General features: G+C 38.2%; 1 protein-coding gene across 8 annotated transcripts in view; it reads right to left on the minus strand.

Moving 5' to 3' along the window:
* The window catches only part of GOLIM4 (golgi integral membrane protein 4), an 85,671-nt gene extending 76,906 nt beyond the window's left edge, over positions 1 to 8,765 (minus strand). For 6 of the 8 annotated variants that reach the window (XM_077991634.1, XM_028843830.2, XM_015131672.3 and 3 more), the window contains exon 1: positions 7,991 to 8,765. In XM_077991634.1, the coding sequence (XP_077847760.1) occupies positions 7,991 to 8,177 (187 nt within the window). In that variant the 5' untranslated portion in view covers positions 8,178 to 8,765. Of the gene's footprint in view, positions 1 to 7,621; positions 7,838 to 7,990 lie in introns of those variants that run through there. The other 2 variants (XM_077991635.1, XM_077991636.1) reach the window with 2 other exon arrangements.
* Positions 8,766 to 23,046: the final 14,281 nt, after the last annotated feature.

The following is a 23,046-nucleotide window of genomic DNA, read 5'->3' on the forward strand; positions in this document are numbered from 1 at the left end:
TCAGGCAAGTTCTTACCACACTCATGCAAAACCTTTACAGTTTTTTTGATTTTACCAAATATTCATTTAAATAAGTTTATTTTTCCTTAAAATAAACTTTAAACAGGAAACTTTTACACCACTACTTTATAAATGAAAAATCTGATTTACATAGCATTAATGATTGGCAATAGATTTAATTTAAAATTAAATACAATATTACAACAAAACAATTATTAAATTCTAGCTAAGTCTTTGGCTGCCTAACGTCTATTCTCTTTGGAAAAACAGAGAAGCACGTCTCTTGGAGAGAGATTCTGGCATCAAACTGAGAATTTCTCTATTACTTGTTAAGAAAGCATTGAAAGGAAATAAGTTTTTCATTATGTGATTCACTGTTACTTCAGGTAACATCTACATGCCACATAAAATCAACTCCAGTATCAACAAAAATAATCTTTCTTACCAGCAGCAAATTTCTTGTACCCTGGAAATGCTGCATCAAATAGTACACCTGTTATTTTTTATTCTAAATTTTATCAGGAATCCCCATATGACCCACCTAACCTACTTTCTTAAAACCATTAATACTGTCATGAGAGACACTAAAATAATTTTGAGGGCAATGATGCACTATGGAAAAAGTTACATTAGAGTTCTAAGCTTAGTTTCATTAGGCTAGATCTTGACACTGGGAAGTTAATTAGCCTCTCTAAGCCTCAGATTGCTCATTCAGATTAAAGTGCTAGTGTCACAGTTAAATGACATAATGCATGTAATAAGCTTAGCATTGAATATTGAGAACCCTAGGTACTCAATAAATGTTATGGATTAAAAATAACTTAATTTCTTCAAGTAAATTTTCAAAATTCTACCAAAATAAATTCACTCCAAAGGACAGTCGCTAAAAAGAAAATATAGTTTATCATTTTTCTTTTATAATAAATCTATACGATACATAACTTTCACTTCAAAACAAAGCTATAAAACTCATAAACCATCTACTGGCAAAAGTAGCAAAACCACTTTGTCCTTAATGATTAAAGAAGAACCCCTGGCTGTCAAAATGAAAAACAACTCTTAGTTGCTATCATGTAAAGCATTTTCAGGGTTTTTTGGCCCCAAAAACGGCTCAAAAGGGTGCAAAAGACAGACTAAGAATATCTTAAATCAAAAAGTTTCAGCCAAGTAGGGTACACAGTGAAAGGAGCCACTTTTAGGCCAGCACTAATAACACTCTTACCTACTGGATGTAGTAAAGGCTGGGCAAAAAAAAAAAAAAGCCCAATGTTATTTCAGCAACAGTAGTTCTGGTCACCTTATAAATGGTAGTAGTAATATTCTCTAGGACTCACACTAGTCACTTTAGGTACACTATTTCTAATCCATACAAGTTTCCAAGTTAGACATTGTTATCCCAAATTCAAATACAAAGAGGGTGAAGTTCAGAGAGGTTACTTGCCCGCTCAAGGTCACCCTGCTGGTAAACGCCTGACTTGCACTGAAACCACATCTAATGCCCCAATCAGCTCTCCCATCACGATTTCCTGCTGCTTTTCTTTTAGGGCATAAAGGTGTGAACAAAACTCTTCCTCAGTACTTTGAAAAGTCACCAGGTGATATGTGTCCCTTTTTCTCTCCCTGCCCTCTTCTGGTTTCTCTCCAATCCTTTGCTCTTTGATTCACACCATATTTAGTCAGTATTCATTTCCCCAACTCCAATTCACTTATTCTTTCAGCCACCGTAATGTGGTCTTGTACCCCAGTCCTTTTGGAAACTGTCCTTCCTAAGATAAGAAAGAATAAAAATAAATCAAGGCAAGGCTTCCAATCTACTTGGAACTTAAACTAAAGCCTCCGAGATAACAAGCAATTATCTTACACAGCAACCAATTATTTACCTGGACACCAGTACTCTCATTAGAGTTGGCATGTTACGTATTACAGGGATGACTAAGGTGGGCACAATGTGTGAAATCGATTATAGATTCTGTGCAAATCATATATATTCAAAAGAATGCTTCACTGAATCAAAGTTTCAAAAGGTATTTGGAAGCTTTCATCTTTTTTATTCAGGGAATGAATTTACATACAAATAAAAACTACTGAACTTTAGAGTATTTTTGTTCCATATTCTACAGAATCAAGCAAAAATGATAGTCTCTTCATTTAACTCTAAGTTGCACTTCAGTGAAGATGTCCATTTAATAGACAATGTCTAGTTCATAAGTTCTAACGTTGCACTTGAAAATTAGTACACCTACCACACACTGCCCACACTTGTGGTCTAAATTGCTGAGGTCTATGAACCACTCTGTTGTATATATGCTTCCTCAATCATCCAAAATGCAAGCTACACCCTTCTAAGCATTGCACATCAGCTAACACTATTGATCCTCATGATAACCTTTTGTAAGTACTATTATCCTGATTATTACGTATGAAGAGACTGAGTCACCGAAAGGTTAAATAACTTGCCCATGACCACACAACTAGTAAAATAAGACAGCAGGAAATCAAATTCAAGTGCTCTGACGCCTCAGCCTGCATCCACTACATCTCACTGCCCACAATATCACCATATATATGCACATTAATAGGCCAAGAATAAGTACTACATAGGTATAAACTATTTATTGAGCACCTACTATACGCCAGGCACCAGATGCTGGAGATGAAGGAATAAAAAAAAAAGCCTGGTTCTGTACTGAAGGAGATGTTTCTCTCTCTCTCTCTCTTTTTTTTTTTTTTTTTTTTTTTGAAAGAGTCTTGCTCTGCTGCTCAGGCTGGAGTGCAGTGGTGTGACTGGGCTCACTGCAACCTCTGTCTCCCAGGTTCAAGCAATTTTCATGCCTCAGCCTCCTGAGTAGCTGGGATTATAAGCATGTGCCACCACACCTGGCTAATTTTTGTATTTTTAGTAGAGATGAGGTTTAGCCATGTTGGCCAGGCTGGTCTCAAACTCCTGACCTCAAGTGATCCACCCGCCTCAGCCTCCCAAAGTGCTGGGATTACAGGCAAGAGCCAGGGTGCCTGGCCAACATTTCCTTTTTAAAAGTAGATTTAGGGAAGGTTGAAAGCAAAGAAATAACCAATGACAAGATGTATTCATGCTTAGGCCAGTGGGCCATCCTAAGTGTTAGAGGAGCCCAACGCAAAAAACACTAACTTAAATAACAAATGTTTGCACACCAAAAGAAACGACAGAGTAAACAGACAGCCTACAAAATAGGAAAAAATATCTGCAAAGTATCCATCTGACAAAGGGCTAATATCGAGAATCTACAAGGAACACAAGCAGCTTGACAAGAAAAATAAAATTAAAAACTGGGCAGAGGACATGAAAAGACATTTTTAATAGGAAGCTAGACAAGAAGACAACAAACAGAAAAAAATGCTCAACATCACTAAGTATGAGAGAAACACAAATTAAAATCACAATGAGATAGCATCTTACACTAGTCAGAATGGCTTTTATTAAAAAGTCAAAAAACAACAAATGTTGGCAAAGATGCAAAGAAACGGGAATGCTTATACACTGTTGGTGGGAATGTAAATTAGTACAACCTTTCTGGAAAACAGTATCAGGATTTCTCAAAGAACTAAAAATAGAGCTACCATTCAGTCCAGCAATCCCAATACTAGGTATATACCCAAAGGGATATAAATAATTATACAAAAAAGATACCTGCACTTGTATGTTTATTGCAGCACTATTCACAATAGCAAAGATATGGCATCAACCTAAGCGTCCATCAACAGAGAACTGGTAAAGAAAATGTGGTATATATACACCATGGAATACTACTCAGCCGTAACAAGGAATAAGTCATATCTTTTGTAGCAACATGGATGGACCTGGAGGCCATTATCTTAAGGGAAATAACTCAGAAAAAGAAAAGTCAAAGACAGCATGTTTTCATTTACAAGTAGGAGCTATACAATGAGCATACATGGACATAGAGAGTGGAACTGGAGACTACAAAAGGTGGGAGGCTAGCAGGGGGGTGAGAGTTGGAAATTTTCCTGTGGGGTAAACATGTTCATTCTTTGGGTGCACTGAAAGCCCAGACTTCACCACAACTCAATATATGCATGTAAGAAATCCACACTTGTAACTCTGCACTTCTACGGGTCCACATTTGTGACCTTTTTTTAAATTTTAAATAGTTGTAACATATTCATCTGGAATAGGAACATATAAACCTTACAAAAACTTTTTCTTCATGGTTTCTCCTTATCCCTGTAAGTCCAAAAGCATTGCAATACTGTGTTTTAGGAATGTCGGGCTCTTTGCCTCTATGCTAAAAGCCTTTTGTAAAAATTTAAATAGTTATATCTCTCTCCCAGATCTTACAGCACATAATTATTACCTTAGCAGTCACACCCTCTCCTAATCTGATAAGATCCAGAACACAGTTAATCAGTAACCCTAGTCCAAGTTTAAATTGTCAAGGAAGGTCCTTTCTTCTGAGTAAGGTACACTGGATGTCTGCATATTCCTGGATGTTCATTTAAGGTACAATAAAAGAAGGTGGTTAGCTACATAAACAAATTCGGCCAATTTCAAAATTTTTACTCATGACAAACCTGGCAAGAGAAGAAGGGATAAAACAGCTTACCTCAAAAGGGATTCTGATAACAGTTAACTTTTAATGAGCAGTACCTACTATATGCCAAGTACATTCTAAGAGCTCTACAGTCTTATCACCTTCATTAATCCTCACAATACCTCTATAAAATAGGTTATTCTAATCTCCATTTTATAAATAAGAAAAACGTGGAGGTTCACACAAAAGGTTTTAGAAGTAGAATTTGAATTACAGTCTAGAAGCCAATCTGCTTTAAATCACATGCTCAGATAAAAAAATTCAAGTGTCTCTGGGGTCAAACAAGTAAAGTAAATGCACGGAGTGGCTCAGTTTTAAGATTATAGAGGTGTGGCTCTCAACCTTGGCTGCACACAGGAATCACCAGGGGAGCTTTAAAGACTATTGAAGCCTGGGTTCCACCCCCCATAGACTGTTATTTAATTGGTCTGGGAGCCACCAGGTGATACTAATGGGCAGTCTAGACTGAGAAACACTGCTTATAGATACAGACAGTGGAGCATGGCTCACTTGAAAGCAGTTTAAAAAAATTAAAGGTTATATAAACACTGTACTGTCCAAAGATTGTTATTACCTTTGCCACCAGTATGTGACCTCTGCCCTACTCCTCAGTATAATTAAGGTACCCGTATGGGAGATAAATAGATGGCTGATTGCTAAGAGGGAGAGATAAACAGGCAGATATAGATATTTTTATAGTGGAAGGGGTTTGCCTAGTGTTTGACCTTTCTGCATGCCATCCCCGCCATCTTCTATTTATGGGGCTCTTCTATATAATAAAACTTGTAACTTGGGGTTACAAGTAACACACTTTCAAAGGAATCTATGAAGTATAATGTATTCTTAAATTGAAGGTGACCTAAATATGCTCACTTAACAAATGCACATCACCAGGTTATAGGACCAAACTACTGAAATTTTGAGTCATTTCTAAAAAGACCACTCTTTGTAAAGTAATTAATTCTGATCTGAATCCAAGGCAGGTCATGCAATCCCACCTAACTAAACAAGTATTAAGACTGGAGAGCCTGATGTCCTAAAAGCCCATCTATGCAGGTGGCACACGGTGCTGTTGAGTAAAATGTCATTTGTCTTGGAAAAGGGAAGCAAAAGTTGCATACCATCAGAAAATGTTCATTGAATGGCCTACACATGCGAAATCCAAAATAAATGCTACAGAAGTCAAAAGTGAATCCACAAAAAACAAAAACAAACAAAAAAACTGTAGCCTGCTTGTGAAAAAATTCTTAATGCATAATCATACTGCAAGTTTTGCAGCACCATAATTAAAGAGGAAATGACAAAAAAATAAATTAAAAAATGAACTTTGAAGCCATTTATTCAAATTAGGTAGAACATTTCCATCTGCTGCAAAACAAAAGTTGTACATTTTAATGATCCTGTATTATCATTTACCACCTCTTTTCCCCTCTACCACCACCACCACCAAAAAAAGAAAGGGCAAATTAGAACAGAAATTTCTAAAATTTCAAAATGAAATACTGCAAATAAAGGCCATTATTCAGAAATCAGGGCCTTAGTCAACAATGTCCATCATAGGCCGTTGAGGCAAAGGAGCTACTTGAACAAAATATTTTCTTGTTGTTTTATTTGGCTTTCAAAAAGCAAAGACACAGAAGCAAAGTCTCAGAAAGACAAAAGTGCCTGGGATGAACTTACTCACCACAGTTTCAAATAATTTTTGTTTGTTGTTTGAATAAACACGCATTGATTCCCCTAATGAGTGTCAGGCACAGTGTGGTGCTGGGGAGGTAATGGTGAAAATGACAGCCTTTGCCCTCTTGGGACTCCTAAGAGACCAAGGCACACACAACCTCATATAATCCACCATACATGGCCCTTCCAGCCATGTTTACGAAAATCCAGTACTGTTGTACTATTAGACAGCAAATTTTTCCCTTGGTCTAACATCATGGAACTTCACAGGGAAGCTACTGATATCTTCTAAATAAATAAGTAAACAAATATCCATATTCTCATACCAACAATAACTCATGGGTAAATTTCAATGAGTTTAAAGAAATGTTTTTGAACCTAAGAGTGTATCAAAACGGGTTTTACTTTTGAACCAAGCCCAGCCATGTATTTTCATTGCCTGTGGCTATGCAGCCTCAGTAAGCTAAAAATACTTTTCTTTCTTCTAAGCTGGGAAGAGCAAGTAAGTTCAAGCAATCAGATGCGTATCATTTTCTCTCATCTTAAATTTTTTACTAGAAAACACTTAGAATAACTGAAGCAAGGAAGAAGCATCCGTTTTATATCTGCACACACATACACAGAAACATTCCTCTAGCTTGCATCTATCTACCTAGCAATATTAAATAAGCTATATTTGCATCATCAGCAAAGGCTGCCAACATTTCACTACTTACAGCTATTCATTATTTTTTGGTTGGGGAGAAAGTTGCATAAGTATTGAAAACTAACCACAAGTAAAATCTTGCAAAAAAAAAATATGTATAGGATACATCCTTAACAAGACGACATGGTGCCGACTTTGAGGTAATGTTTCTGAATTTACATTAAAAATAAATTATGTTTGTGAAAATTACATTAAATCAGATTCTAAAATAGAAGGACACAAACTTTAAGTTCTTCTACAGGTCTTGCTCAAGTTGGGTTTGCTGTGCATGGCAAAGTGAAAACCTGTTTCTCCTCTGACTTCCCGAGCTTACTGTAAAATACATACATGCAGCTCTGTGATAAAGTAAAAGCTACTGAGGAAGACAAGCAAATCTTTTTTGAAAGAAACTACTGCAGGATGGTGAATGGTATATAGTGTGGACTTTTCCCACACATCCAGCATCTCTGAAAACATCCTATTAAATTAAAAGAATAAGAAATAAGAAACTAGCGGGTCCAGATCTAGGTTCCATTCGACTGGGCCATGACTTTAATTAAGCTGCTGGATCATGACTTAATTTTCCCTTGAAAAACAAAACAGTGTGAGAAATCTCTGCCAAACTCTCCATGTTTTAAGCAACTGACAAAGTCAACAAGCAAGCAAATACCTAGAATCGACGGAACAACGCTCCTTAGAGCAGGGCTGGCAGAAGCGGCGGAGGGCTCCTAGTTTCGCTGGGCCTTTGACAAGCCCTCGGGTAAAGGACTCTCTGCACCCGCCCACCAAACGCCCAGCGGGACGATGGGCTGGTGCTACCAAGTTCAAACCTAACCGCTGGGAGGAAGAAGCGGGAGGGTGAGAATGTCATCTCCCCTGACACTCTGGGGCCGGCAGTCCTGAAAAGCTCTTCTCTGACGTCCGTGAAGGTCAGAGGTGGCAACCACAGTGCCAAGAGCTCCCCAAAGCCACTTTTCCTGCCCGGGTGGAGGCGCGGGGCAAAGTTGGCCACCGACTGCGCGCGTCCCGTTAGCCGTACCTTGTAACTGGGCGGAGAGGGACTCCTGGTGCTGCTGGTACTTTAGCGCCACCGCCTCGGCTTTCCGCAGCTGCGTCTGCAGCTCGTAGTAAAGCATCGCGCCGTAGAGAAAGCCGAACACCACGGTCAGCAGTAGCAGCGTCTGGAAAATCCGCTTCTGCTTTCGGGAGCACATCCCGTTTCCCATAGTCCCGCCTGGACCCAACGCCGCGGCCGCCCCCGCCGTCTCCTCCCCTTGGTCCGAGCGAGCGTCTCAGCAGCGGCCGCCGCAGGAGGTGGCCAGACGCAGCATGAGGAGGAGATGCCAGACACAAAAGCCGGCCCGTAGGGGAAGTGGCGCCCGCTCAGCCCCCGCGCGTCGCGGGGCGCGCAGCCATCGACGCCGCCCGGGCAGCTGCAGCCAAACTTCTGCGACGCTCGTTCTCCGCGAATGCCCGGGGCCGGGAGGGGGCCCTCCGCATACTTCAGAGCCGGCTGCCTTCGCGCCTGTCCCCAGATGCCTCCTGCCGTTTTTCCTCCTTCCCACTTTTTGGCCCCGCTGCCCCCGGGCAGCTCTTGGAGTCCCGCCCTGGCAGCTCCCCGCCCCCTCGCGGCGGCTTCCACTGCACGACTTTGTTGCCACCTAAGGGAGGGGGTGCGCGCCCAACAAAGGGACCATGACTCCGGGCGGCGCCCCGGCGCGGCCTGCCCAATGGGTGGAAGGGTGGGGGCCAGCTGCCTCGGCTGGTTTTGGGGACGGCAGAGCGGTGTCACTGACGGGTCGGCTGGAGCCTCTGCCGCGCCGCCACCTCCCGCCCAACTTACGTGTCACCCACGGCCCCGCTATTCTGGCCAACGGGATTCCGGGAGGAAGTCCCACTCGGGCTCCTTGCTCATTGGGCCCGTCCGAGCTGCCGCTCCCTCCCTTCGGGAAGGCAGTGCCGGGCTCGATTGGACGCCCGCTTTGTCCGTCCGACCCCAGGGCCGCGCCTTCCCTCCCAGTGCCGGGGCAGGAGAGGGGCTCTTTGGGCAGCGCTGCCGCCTGGCGCCGGGGTGCGCCCACGTGGAGTCGGAGAGGGTGGGAAGAGGCAGGCGGAAGGGCGGGGAGCTTTGGGTGGGCGGGGTACTTGTCCGGGCCTGAGTCTGGGTGAGGTTCGGTGAACACGTGTGTGTGTGTGTGTGTGTGTGTATTTGAGTATGTGTGTTTGTGATCCAGTTCTCGGAACGCACGTGGAGAGCGTAGTAAAATGTATGTATGAACGAAAGAATGGATGGCAGTAACTGTGTGCACTCTGCTGAATACAGTTTCTTTCCCTGTCCAATAAACAGATGCGGCAGACACATGGGATAGCTACATAGCACAATCCCGGTAGTCAAACCAGAGATGCTGTGTCGACTGCCTTACCCCATCCAGTGTATTAGCCTAGATGTGTGTGTGCCCACAGATGGCCCGGCAGGAGTCGGGAGACTTGAAGCACGCTAGACTTAATGTTCAGTTGTCCACGTGGTCTGGGGAAATCAGCTTGCCATTGGCAGAAAGGAAAGAAATGATCTCACATTTCTCCTCTAGCTGCAAATAGAATAATTTAAAAACAAATCGTACAGACTGAAATGAGTATCCATTCATTTTGTCATATATATTTGTTTTATTGGTGGCCAAACACATCAGTTACATTTCTAAATTACATTTTAAAGGGCAACAAAGGTTCCCTATGTAAAAACTAGTACAGCACAGGAAAGGTAATAACCACAAACCTCTTCGAAGAAATGTATACTGCATTTATTTTTTCTGTGTACCTGAGGGGAAAAATTAAGGTTATGCAGAAATGATAATGTTTGTTTCTGCTGTTGATCTGAATTCTAAGAAAAGTAAATTTTATCTGTCTCAATAGTGTGGTGTAATGTATGATACACTGCATAATTTTTATATTCTAACTGGACTTTGGTCGTTACCATTGCTAATGGGCGTGAGTGCTCAAAATGGGGGTAAATCTCTTTAGCTAAATTCAACAGAAAGACAGTTCCTGGTGCAAAAGTTTTTTTAGGTGGACTCTGAAATTATAGGTTGCTAAAGCCATAAAATAAACTGAATTTATAATGATGCTAGTCTGTGGCATTTATACCACTGTAAAAATAAAGTGTGTCTTGCATGTGCTTTTCCTTAATAAATAATAACTTGCATTATATTATTCAAAATACTTTCGTGTACAGATACACTGACTCACTGATCACCGCCAGGGTGTCAGACTTTCATGCTGGTAAAGAAGCCAAAGTTTATCAAAGTGACTATGATAGCTCTAGGACCTTTTAGGTCTTGCATAAAGTTAGTTACTCAGCAAGATTAGAATCCAGATCCAAATCCTGCTCTCTGTCTTTTTCTTCAATAGAAACAATGTTCTCATTCTATTATACACGTTACAGTCAGAAACTGTATCTCCATTAACATGAGAATCTGATTGTAAAAGAAAACAATCTAAAGGAGTTTGGGAGTTTTGTTGTGTAAATACTACATAATCTTGCTTATTATTAAATCTACCACTTTAAATTCCTCTTTTCTAGTTTGACTCTCAGAAATTAAGATTGGATAATTACTGGAATCCCTTTAAAATTCCTCATAACTAAACATTCCTTACTGTTGTCAGAGTACTTTGTTAAACAAACTCTTCCTCCAAAAACACTATCCAAATTTAGACCGGGCATGGTGGCTCACTCATAATTCCAGCACTTTTGGGAGGTTAAGGAGAACAGATGGCTTAAGTTTGAGAGTTCGAGACCAGCCGGGGCAACACAGCAAAACCCCGCCTCTACAAAAAATATATATATACATAAAAATGTAGCTGGGCATGGTGAAGTTCACCTATAGTCCCAGCTACTCCAGAAACTGAGTTGGGAGTATCCCTTGAGCCTGGGAGGTACAGGTTGCAGTGAGCCAAGATCACATCACTGCACTCCAGCCGGGGTGACAGAGGTGAGACTCTGTCTCAAAATAAATAAATATATAAATAAATAAAGTTTATGGCAACAATCTTGCCCCATATTTGAAAAGAAAATTATCCTAGCCACAAAAGAAAAAGAAGTTGTTGGAAAATCATTGCTCATATATTACACAATATGTATTTTAGAATCTTTGGAAAATTCTTATGTTTCCTGAATGTATGATTCATCTTAAACTTCTGATACCTTTGCATGTGATTCCAGACTCCAACGATATTCTTTGCCAATGATATTCTTTGCCTATTCTTTGCCTGTAGAGTCAGCTGCTGGCTGACTCTACAGAACATAATAAATGCAGGCCATAAAACACAACTCAATATTTTAGTCATAAAATTTGAAAGAGCAAAAAGTATTACCTGAACTTATCCATTATTTCAAATTCGAGAAGGGTATGTAGAAGTACATAAAATCACTAATGGTGGTATTTTTATAATATTACATTTCCAAGGTAAAGTATACTGCTAGTTTTCTGAAAATATCAGTATAGAACTTTTGAACAGCCAACATGAGGAAGCTATCCAAGGCCTATAAATTGAATATACATAACATTGCCTTTGGGTAGCAATTGTAACATATGAGCTGTTTATACTGGTCTTGGAAGGTGTGTTGTTTATTCTATTTTTGCTTCTTTGTTATTTTAAAAATAGTATATATAATTATATTTCTATATTCCATATATTTAACAATATATTAAATTTTAAATTGTAAACCCTGAAGAATTTTGCTGATTTAGTATTTTATTTCTAAGGCAGGAAGAAATTAACTGAAAGATACTCCAAGTCTTACATTTGAGAAGGGCAAAGATAACATTTGAGAATATTAATTCTCTCTAACTTAAGAGAATTTGTCATTTTAATCAAATTTGTTCATTTTCAAAATAAGGAAAGGAAAAAATATAAAGTTGAGAGAGACAGCTGACGTATAATTTCTAAAAGTAAGATTTTTAAATTAATAATATTTAGGATCCTAGAGTAAATAATTTCTATTGCCTAAATCTTTTATTTAAATTTCTTTACTATAGGTGGAACTCAATATTTTGTAATTTGTAGGAGAAATCACTACCTAAGAAAAGGTGATGAATATTAAACAAAATTTAAAATAGCTTTTCAGTATTAATAAACTAATTTTAACCTTTTCATCTGACAATTACAGAAGTTATTTATCCTGTAAAACAATCTTCACTCTATTATGTCTTCACCTTTTTACCAGTTCATCAGTTTGCTGTCCCCTAATGAATACACTTGCCTTGCTGCTTGCCACCTTTACCTGAGCTGTTTTGAGAGGTAAAGAAAGTTACATTCAAAGTATTATGTCTTTTTGAACATTTTGTGAGAGATGTTTTGAGACACCTTTTTCATAGGATTTTGATAATGCCCTAGTTGTAATTGTTACAAGATTAACAAACTAAAAAATAGGTCTGGCCAGGCGTGGTAGGTCACGCCTGTAATCCCAGCACTTTGGGAGGCTGAGGTGGGCAGATCACGAGGTCAGGAGATCAAGACCATCCTGGCTAACACGGTGAAACCCGTTCTCTACTAAAAATACAAAAAACTAGCCGGGCTCAGTGTCGGGCACCCGTAGTCCCAGCTACTCTGGAGGCTGAGGCAGGAGAATGGCGTGAACCCAGGAGGTGGAGCTTGCAGTGAGCTGAGACCTCACCACTGCACTCCAGCCTGGGCGACAGAACGAGACTCTGTCTCAAAAAAAAAAAAAAAAAAAAAAAAAAAGATCTGTGGCTAAATGCATAACTGAGTAACTGAACCCCACTCAATGTATCTTTGTGCCTCGCTTTCGTCTGTCACTAAGTTGCCACCTTTGTAATTTTCAACTATGTCCGAAGAGGAGGGCAGAGGAGAAAGTAGATGATTAGCTCTTATTTGTAAAAATGCTTTTCAGTGAAAGAAACCTTACCATCAATATCACTAAGAAATACCTTTGGAGGCCAGGTGCGGTGGCTCACGCCTGTAATCCCAGCACTTTGGGAGGCTGAGGTGGGCAGATCACAAGGTCAAGAGATTGAGACCATCCTGGCCAACATGGTGAAACCCCATCTCTACTAAAAATACAAAAATTAGCTGGGCGTGGTGGCGTGTGCCTGTAGTCCCAAGCTGTTCAGGAGGCTGAGGCAGGAGAATCGCTTGAACCCGGGAGGCGGAGGTTGCAGTGAGTCGAGATTGTGCCTCTGCACTCCAGCCTCACCACAGAGCGAGACTCCGTCTCAAAAAAATAAATAAATAAAATAAAATAAAAATAAATAAATACCTTTTGAACACAGACTACTAATAATGTACGTGATTTAGAAGTCCCTATTTGCCACAGAATGTGTAGCTAGTCTAAAGGAAGAGGAACTATCATTTCAAACCTCTAACAACATTCTAAAGCAGGATATCTAGCCAACCTTAAATTTTTCCAAATTCTAAGGCAGTACACGAAATCATTATGAATGTGTTGCTTAATGTTTGTTACAGCTAGCATATAATAAGCTAACTACCACATTGTTTTTTTTCAGTTTAATTTCACAGGATGTTAGAAAGAATGGAAAAGGAGCATATATGAGCCTCAGAAGTGAACTTCCTAAATCTTCCAATGGCTTATCCAACTTCTCACCAACTCACTGCCTTTAGTAGTCAAAGACTTTAGATAAGCAGAGAGACCACAGAAAAGATCAGTGGCCAGGAAAATGTGACATTTTTAATGTCCTCTCTCCCAAAATATTATAGTTTATTGGATTTATTTTTATGAAAGCTATACTTGGTTTACTCATGACCATTTTATAAAATTGGCATTACAATTTTAATATGATATACCATATAGTAATTTTTTAATTGCGATGAGGGTGGCTGGTCATATTTATAAAGTATCCAATGCCAAGTCCTGGGTCAGAAATTCAGCATTTAATTTTAGAATTATTCCTAAGGGAAATAATAATCTGCTTCATAACGTTATTTAAACTATACTTTTCAGGAATATTTTGAGTCAAAACAAAATGACTACCAATAGTTTCAGGTAGAAATAAAGTGGAACAAATTTTCAAACAAAATGTAAGAAGAATTGAGTTATCACAGCATTGAATTCTGCCCAAATTAAAATTGTGAAATAGAAACATTAGTCTTGGATCACTCTTGCTCTTTTTCATTCTGCTCTCTAGTTCAACTCTTGAACTCCTGGCATTCAATATTTTAGTTATCCCCCTTGGTTTTCCAGAATCTTAGACTATGACTATGCCCTTCTCTCCCAACCTCCCGTTCCTCACCCACTCACATACACACACTTGGACTTGCCTTCTTCAAGACAAAGTAGCCTAATCTAAAATGACTCTTCCTTTCCTTTGACTAGCTGCTTAATCAGAGGAAAGAAAACCCGATATGTTAACTAACAGGAAGATATTAAAACTGAATTACTAACTTAGTATTCTACCCAACAATTTTGAGAGAAACTGTTAAATGAAAAGACTGAACTCCAATGGCATAATTCTAGACTGCCTCCAGAGCAGATGAGTGACAATTGTGGCTTGACTTTTTGCTAGCTTGTCCCTGATTCTCCTGCCCAATTCTAACCAACCTTAGAAGAATTTAGATGACTCAAGATGTGTAGCGTCAAGGCACAAATCCCACTGAAGTTACAAACAATCTGGAAGGTCAAGAGTAAGTAACTGTTAGGACCATTAATTCTTGCATATGTAAAATGGAAAGGATAACCATAGTTCTCCTGCAAAATTCAGAGAAAATTGCTTAAGAAATTAACCCACAACACTTGAGAAGCAAAACTTCACACTTCACGTAAAACTCAGTGCCGTAGTGGTTCTTGTCATTGTCCACCTAAAATGAATTGGACCATTTGCTTACCTTCAGAAAGTTTCAAACGTTTCAGAAAAACTACCATTTACTTTTTAAAATTAAACTTCAGCCACCCAGTTTAAAATGATAATTTTCCAATTATACTTGTCAAGTGAGCTTCTTTAGTTGCTGAGAAGGGATAAGAAATTTTCTTGTGACACATTCATTCAAGACTGGCTTCTAATTCTTGGGTTATAATTGATAACTAATTTTTAAATACACTTTAAATCTCAACATATTTTAAAATAGTTACTGTGTGCAAGGCACAGTGCAAGGACAGAGTGCAAGATGGGTGATGTAGTGATGAATAAATGAGGGATCCTCATTTCAAAGAGCTTGCAGACTTTGTATTTATTTGTTTAAAGACTATATTGAAGCTCTGGTGGGAAATTTAATTGCTCAGGGAAAGAGCAGAACAGGAAAAGAATAGGCCTAAGGATGCAGTCAAGATATTCCTAGAGAAGACGGCCTCTTGAGGCAATTAAGACAAGTGGTTGGTTAATCAGTGAAGTCAGTTAAAGTCAAAAAGTATAAAAGTGATGCGAAGACACCTTAAAACATATAAATGGATCATATGCAGTGGCTTATGCCTATAATCCCAGCACTTCGCGAGGCCAAAGCGGGCAGATTGCTTGAGCTCAGGAGTTGGAGACCAGCCTGAGCAACATTGCAAAACCCTATATCTACAAAAAACTACAAAACTTAGCCAGGCATTGTGGTTCATGGCTGTAATCCCAGCTACTTAGAACAATGAGACAGGAGGATCACTTGAACCAGGGAGGTCCAGGCTGCAGTGAGCCATGATGGTGCCACTGCCCTTCAGCCTGGGTGACAGAGCGAGACCCTGTCTCAAAATAAATAAATCCGAATAAAAATAATAAAGAATAAAATAAGAAACATATTAATGTACTTTCACTGAATTCTCTTTTAATATGGGACCAAAGCTTCCGCTTTATGTGTGGACCTGTTGTTAGTTAGAGCTTAGGTTTGTCTTGTAGCCATAGAACACCACTCACAGTTTCCAGCTTCGGCTTCATTGAGTGGTGGATGGTAAGGTAATCTCAATGTAAAATACATCTAAACATAAATAATTTTTTTTTCTTGGTCTTGGTGTTCACCTAATTTGACTGCAATTTTTCTTTAAGCTATTAGCCATCATGGAACTTTTCCAAATCATTCAGCTTAATTTTCATGGAAATAACTCATATTTTAGCCTGACATTTCTTAGTTTGCATAATATTTGATTAAACTGCATAATTAAAACAGCAAGAACAATTGCATGAACAGTCTTAGAATAAACCACTTGGCTCTGCTAAGCACACAGCTCAATTGACATGTACATACCTATTCGAGATTAGCTTACGTGCCAGGAGCCTTCAGCCCTGAAATCTGGAGGGGAAGGACAGGGAGGCTTCTGATGATCTGCTTGACAGAGAAGAGGAGAGCCTCCTCTAATCCAGTGAGTTGCATAAGTAACATTAATTGCTTCTACTATACATTCAAATGACTAGAAAGGTAAAACAAGGAATTGTTGGTGAAGAACCGTTATGTGAGAAAAGTGACCAGGGAACCAACAGAATCCAGAAGAGATTTCTTCAAGAGAGGAGAATGTTACTGATAGGACTACTGAGAAGGTGAGTAAAATAAAGCCAAATAGGCCATAACAGAGTAGGGATGAGGTAGAAAATTGCAAGAGTATGGCAGATAATGGGTAAAAGTAAATATGAAAAGAGGTGTGGTAAGTGTGAACTTTGGTGGTAATATGTTTGGCTGAGAAGGGAGATAAAATTGGGTGTAGCTTCAGTAGAGGAAACAAGGTTAAAATAAAGTTTGCTTTTTGGTTTTGAGTCTTGGCTTCATTTGATTTTTGGTTTGTGGCTTGTTTGGATAGCATATACTTAGCAGTGTTTGGAAAGGAACTGGTGGAGAGGGATAGGTTAAAGATGTGAAGTGCTATATTTAAGAATAGATTCTAGGAGCAAAGAAGGATCTGCCTCAGTCATTAGAATGTATGGACCATTATTTCTTATGGCAATATCCTATCATACAGTAGTTCATTTTCCATATTAAAGGCTCAATAAATTATTAAACAAATGATCTGAAGAGTTACTAAAAAGAAGGAATTTGAACAGATTGCCTAGATAAGTGAACAAGAAATTTGTTTGAGGGCCTAAGGTCTTGTGTGCTTGTATTAATTTACTTTGATTAAAATGGGGTACATTCAAAAAATGGGCATGAGTTTATGATAATATCCCCAATAAAGAATCTGCAAGACAATACCTATGCATAATATTTAAGAAGAGAAACTATTTCTTCTTTGAAAAGAGTAATTGGTCCATTAAAATTCTTTTTATGCTAATTGTTAGATATGATGCTTACTAAGTAGTTTATGACATATGCAAATATTTCATAATGTTAAATGGATATAGAATGTAAAGTGGTATAAACAATATAACTACAAGAATGTTAAAATATTTATAGAAAAGCTTTTATTGTATCTTACTACTTTTAGGTAATTAGATGAAGAGAGGAAAAAAGGTATTTTTAATAACCCATGATAATCAATTTATTCTCTTCAGGATAATGATGCTTTTTACTCATTTGCAGTCTTTAACATTGTTGAGCATATCTATGATCATAAGCTCTGTTTTCTAAGAGGAGTGAGTTGATATCACACCATATCAAAGGAGGGCAAGATTCCCAGCTCTGGAACTGCCATTGCACACATTTCTCCCATCCTCTTTCTCCTCCATCTTCAGTAATCAATTAAGTACACTTTCTAGTTGATCTCAGATGTGACTAGCATGATATGCTGTATTTGTATTTATTTTTGTTTGAGAAATTTAAAAAGCTTCACAAACAACATCTAATAAATCTCTTTAAAACACTTTAAAAAATAGGCATCTCAACATTTATTTTACTAATCATGTCTAGCACTGTGCCTGGTACATAGTAAACACTGAATAAATTTTTACTGAGTAAGTGAATCAACTTGGCACACAAGATGGAATCTATTTTCCACTCCTGCCATATGTCAAAATAAAAAGCAGAGGAATTCATAAGATAAACGTTAGAAAGAGAGATAAGAAAAAAAGATCTAGAGGAAAATGTAGGATAACATTTATCTGATTTAAAATGTAGTGCAACTTTCTAAGTAGAGAAGCATTAGAAAAAATGGCAACAGAAAACAAACAGATTAGACTACTTGAAAATTAAACTGTTGAATTTCAAACAATACTGAAAAATTTAAAAGCGAACACATAGGGAAATATTTATACACATTAAATAGATTGCATAAATTACAACTTTAAATAAATTTGTGTACATTGTTGAAAACACTAAGATAAAGAATTACAAAGTTCATAAACAGATAATTCATAAAGTAGAAACAACTGAAAACTATGTAAGAAAGTTTTCAGTCTCATTAGCAATTAAAGAAATGGAAACACTACTAATAATCTTTTATCACTAATAAAATTAGCAAAATGTTTAAAAAGTTTATATTAAAAATAACTCAATATGGTAAAAAATTTTAAAAGATATGCAGAAAAGAGAACTATAGATTGATACACATTTTCTGGAAAGCAAATTGGCAATACGATCAAGAACCATAAAATATTCATTCAGTCTCTTATTTAGTAATTTCCCTTCTAGGAATCTATACATAGAAAGTAATCTGGATCTCAGAGAAACATTTTTCATGCAAAGATTATCATTACAAATCTAGTTATTGTAGGAAAAATAAATAGAAACAACCTAAAGGTTGAACTGTTGAAGAAAAGTTATAAAGAGTAGAATATTAACTGGCAATTTCAACTGGTTATTCTAGTGTGGGATCCTGAGAAATGGACAAAAGAAATGATTAATGTGAAAGAGGATTATTAAGAGGAATTCCTATTTTAAAAAACAATAAGGTGGTGGGAGGGATGGCAAACAAACAAAATCCCTTAGAAAGTAACTTTTGCTCAATCTCTCAGAAGAGCTGTAGAGAAAGTATAGATCATACCTCAGAGTTGGTCCCATTAGGAGCAAGGAAGCTGCAGTATTTATGTTCTTGTTCCTTGAAGTCATTGATTAAGGGATAGGGCAAACGGAGTAAATTCCCAGAAACTTCCCTGCCGTTTATGTGGAAACAGACTGAGGGTAGTCCTCCAAAAAAGCCTGTTACTGGCTGTTGAGAGTGAAAGCACATTGAAAGCCTGTGTGCAGGAAAATGGTAAAGGTGTTCACGTGAATATGCATGGAGTGCTTACATTATCCACTAAAGCAATGCTTTCAATGAATACTAAATAATATGTTGAATGCTGAGAAAAAAGGTAGGTTCAAAATACTATATAGGGGGACCAGATTTACACTACAGCTTGGAACAACTAAAAAACTGTACCAAACATATGAAACAATGATTTCAAACATTAGACAAAAAGCAAAAGTAATCCTAGAGAGACAGGAAACAAAAGCAGCAGAGCTTATGTTTGTTTTCTACCTACTTCCTGGAGAGGAGGATGCAGCATTTAGATGGGGGAATCCAGGTGGAGCATGGCAATCTCTCTAATAGAGGATATAACCTGTTATATATATATGTATATATATATAACCTATATATATATATAATAGAGGATATAACCTGGGAGAACAAGGAGGCATTTTGCATTAGGGGAAGCTGGAGGAAGGGTATACAGAAACTCTACTATTTCTGCAATTTTTCTGGAAGTTTAACATTACTTTAAAAATTTTAAAGTTTTTTAAAGTTTCCCAAAGAAAAGGAAAAAAATGGCACATGATAACACAAATTCGAAGAAACATGGAGTGGCTATATTAATATCAAGGTAGATTGTAGAGAAAATAATATTATCAGGAATAAAGAAGGTCATTTCATAACAATAAATGGATCAATTTATCAAAAGGACATAATAATACTAAAAGTATATAAATCTAATAGCAGGACTCCTGAATAAATGATGGAAAAACCAATAGAACTAAGAGTTGAACAGTTACAGCTGAAGTTTATAACATTTTTCTCTCTATGTAGTAAAACACAAGCCAGAAAATCAGTAAGGATATAAAAGACTGGACAACACTATCACTTAACATGACCTAATTCAGATTTGTAGAACATTCTTCTCAACAGCAGAATGCACATTCTTTTAAAATGCACATGGATCCTTTACCAAGATGGACCATATTATAGGCCATTAAATGAGTCCCAATATATTCAAACCATACCAAGTGCTAGTGAAGATGTGGAGCAACTGGAATTCTCATACACTGTTGGTGGGTATGTAACATGATGGCAACAAATTTGGAAAATAGCAGTTTCTGTTCGTTCCTTTATTTGAGACAGTCTCGCTCTGTTGCCCAGGCTAGAGTGCAGTGACACAATCTTGGCTCACTGCAACTTCCATCTCTCAGTCTCAAGCAATTCTCCTGCTTCAGCCTCCCAAGTAGCTGGGATTACAGGCGTGTGCCACCATGCCTGACTAATTTTTGTATTTTTAGTAGAGGCAGGGTTTTGCCATGTTGGCCAGGCTGGTCTTGAACTCCCATCCTCAAATGATCCACCCGCCTCGGCCTCCCAAAGTGCTAGGATTACCGGCATAAGCCACTGCACTCAGCCTAGTATCTTAAGAAGTATACCTACCATGTGCCGTAGCCATTTCTCTTCTGGGTATTTACACAAAAAGCAAAGATTTATGCCCGTGAAAAGACTGTATGCAAATATTTATCGCAACTTTATTTGTAATAGCCAAAAACTTAAAATAACCCAAAAGTCTGTCATCAGGTGAATCAATAAACAAAGTTTGGTATAGCTACACAGTGGAATATTACTTAGCAATAAAAAGGGATGAACATATTCATACACAAAATAACATGAATGTATCTCAAAACAATTATGGCAAGTAAAGTAAGCCAGATGATAAAGAACATATAGTTTATGGAAGTCATCCTAAAAAGTTTATATTTTTTCTTTAAAGCATTGGGAAGTTATTGACAAATATTAAACAGGGAGGAACATAATGTCTTTAATTTAGAATCCTTCCCTTGAGAGTGGTGTGAACACCAGATCTGAGAGTGGCAAAACCGGGGGGGGGGGTGGGTATTAGAACGTCATTAAACTTATACTGTCAATGACTAATAAGGATGGTGGCAGTGAGATGAAACGTGTGTATAGATTCCAGAAAAACTCCAGGTAGAATTGAATTGATGGTTCATTATGTGGAATGTATTAGTCTGTGTTTTCCAGAGAAACAGAAAAAAATCTAAGGAATTGGCTCATGCAGTTATGGAAGATGAGAAATCCAAGATCTGCAGTTGGAAGTTCGGAGACACAATAGAGATGATATTTTACTTCCAGTTCAAACCTACAGGACTGAAAACTAGGATAGATGACGGTGTAAAATCCAGTCTGAGTCCAAGTCCAAATGCTAGAGAAGACCCATGTCTGTCTGAAGATTGATGTCTGTTTGAAGAAGTCAGTCTTTATTTCTATTCAGTTCTTCTACAACTTGGATGAGGCCCACAAACGTTAGGGAGGGCAGTCTGCTTTTGCCAATTCTATGTTTGCCAATTTGCCAATTCTAATGTTAATCTCATCTGGAAGCACCTTCCCTGACACACCCAGAAATATGTTTAACCAAATATCTGGGAAGCCTGTGACCTAGCCAAGTTGACACAAAAAATAAATCATCACAAGTTCACACCTTGTCAATGTGGCACCCATAGGGATCTCTTTAAACATAGTCTCCAAATATAGATAATAACAAGGTTATAATTCCATTTACATGATACAACTATCATGTAAACAACCAAAAGCGCACTAACCTCTTCCCCAGAAGAGGGGGTAAAGTCCTTGAGTGATGGTTATTTTTCTCCTGGTATTGCATAACTTAAATACATTAATATAAACTTAAAAATACTTAAATACTATGACATAAAGTCAATTCAACTTATGTTACATGATAAAAGAATAAGAGACAGAAGAAAATAAAAATGTTTAGTATATATTTTTGTGTGTGTATATATGTCATGTTTATGTATATATGCAAATTCATACACACAAACATATTCATAACAAAAGAAGTAGAAACACTCATAAGGACAATTTCAGTCCTCATTTCTGTAACTGGTCATGTGGTCATTGCCTATATTTATGACTATTTCCATTATCCATTCTGTATTTTTTATTTGCTTTCAGCAAATATCAAGGCTGGTCATGGTCCTTTACCTGGTAGAGTGGTCCAAACCTTCATTTCTGAGAGGCCTGATTCATTAGAAGTCTTTCCTGGACTGGGTTATTGTAGTTTTCCATTAACCTTAATCACAAGTCATAGTAATTCTAAGGGACGCCCCAAGGGATCTCCAGTATTCCAGACATTCTCTTACTTTTAATTCCATTGTGAAGTAGTCTAATTCCCTTTGGTAGTCAAGATCAATCACCCCAGCCAGCCTAAAAACTCCCTTCTTATACTGTTGGTTCAGATGCATGAGTTTAAACTGGCTGGATAGCAGTCCTAACTTCCAGTTCAATGCAATCATTGTTTTGTGTCCTGGTGGAAAATTTTCTCCCTTTGGAACCAAGACCTGTAGGCCAGCAGAGCATAAGTGTGGGAACAGGAAGCAAAAATTTTGCCAATAGTCCAATAGTGATAATGGTGAGTGGTGCCACTTCCTTTCCATGACTTGATTCCTGGACTTTGGAATCCTGGCTATGGGAGAAGCTGATTCAGATCATATACAACTTTCTGGAAAATCTCGCTGCATCCCTGCAAGTTATTGCCACCTAACTAGCACTATTACTAATTATTCAAAAGGCCATTCCACTGTTCTATCAAACAAACTGCTTCAGAATGGTGGGAAACATGATAAGACCAGTGAATTTCATGAACGTGGGTCATTGCCACAGTTCATTTCCTGTGAACTGAGTTTCTTGATTATAAGAAATGCTGTGTGGAAGACCATTATGATGGATAAGGCATTCTTTAAGTTCATGAATTGCTGTTTTGGCAGAAGCATTGCATGCAAGCAAGAAAAAACATGTACCCAGAATAAGTTTTTGTTCCACTAAGAACAAAATGCTGCCCATTCCATAATGAAAGCAGGCCGGTGTAATCAAACTGACACATTACCTGCTCTCTCCTACTCTGTATCTGTGGCATCCTAGAGAGTTCCCTATGATCAGTTGACAGAGGAGAAGACTCAGATGAACTTGAACTAAAAGTTTATTGATTACCTGACATCTATTGGCCTGTA

The sequence above is a fragment of the Macaca mulatta genome, chromosome 2 (assembly GCF_049350105.2).
Source record: "Macaca mulatta isolate MMU2019108-1 chromosome 2, T2T-MMU8v2.0, whole genome shotgun sequence".
Lineage (NCBI taxonomy): Eukaryota > Metazoa > Chordata > Mammalia > Primates > Cercopithecidae > Macaca > Macaca mulatta.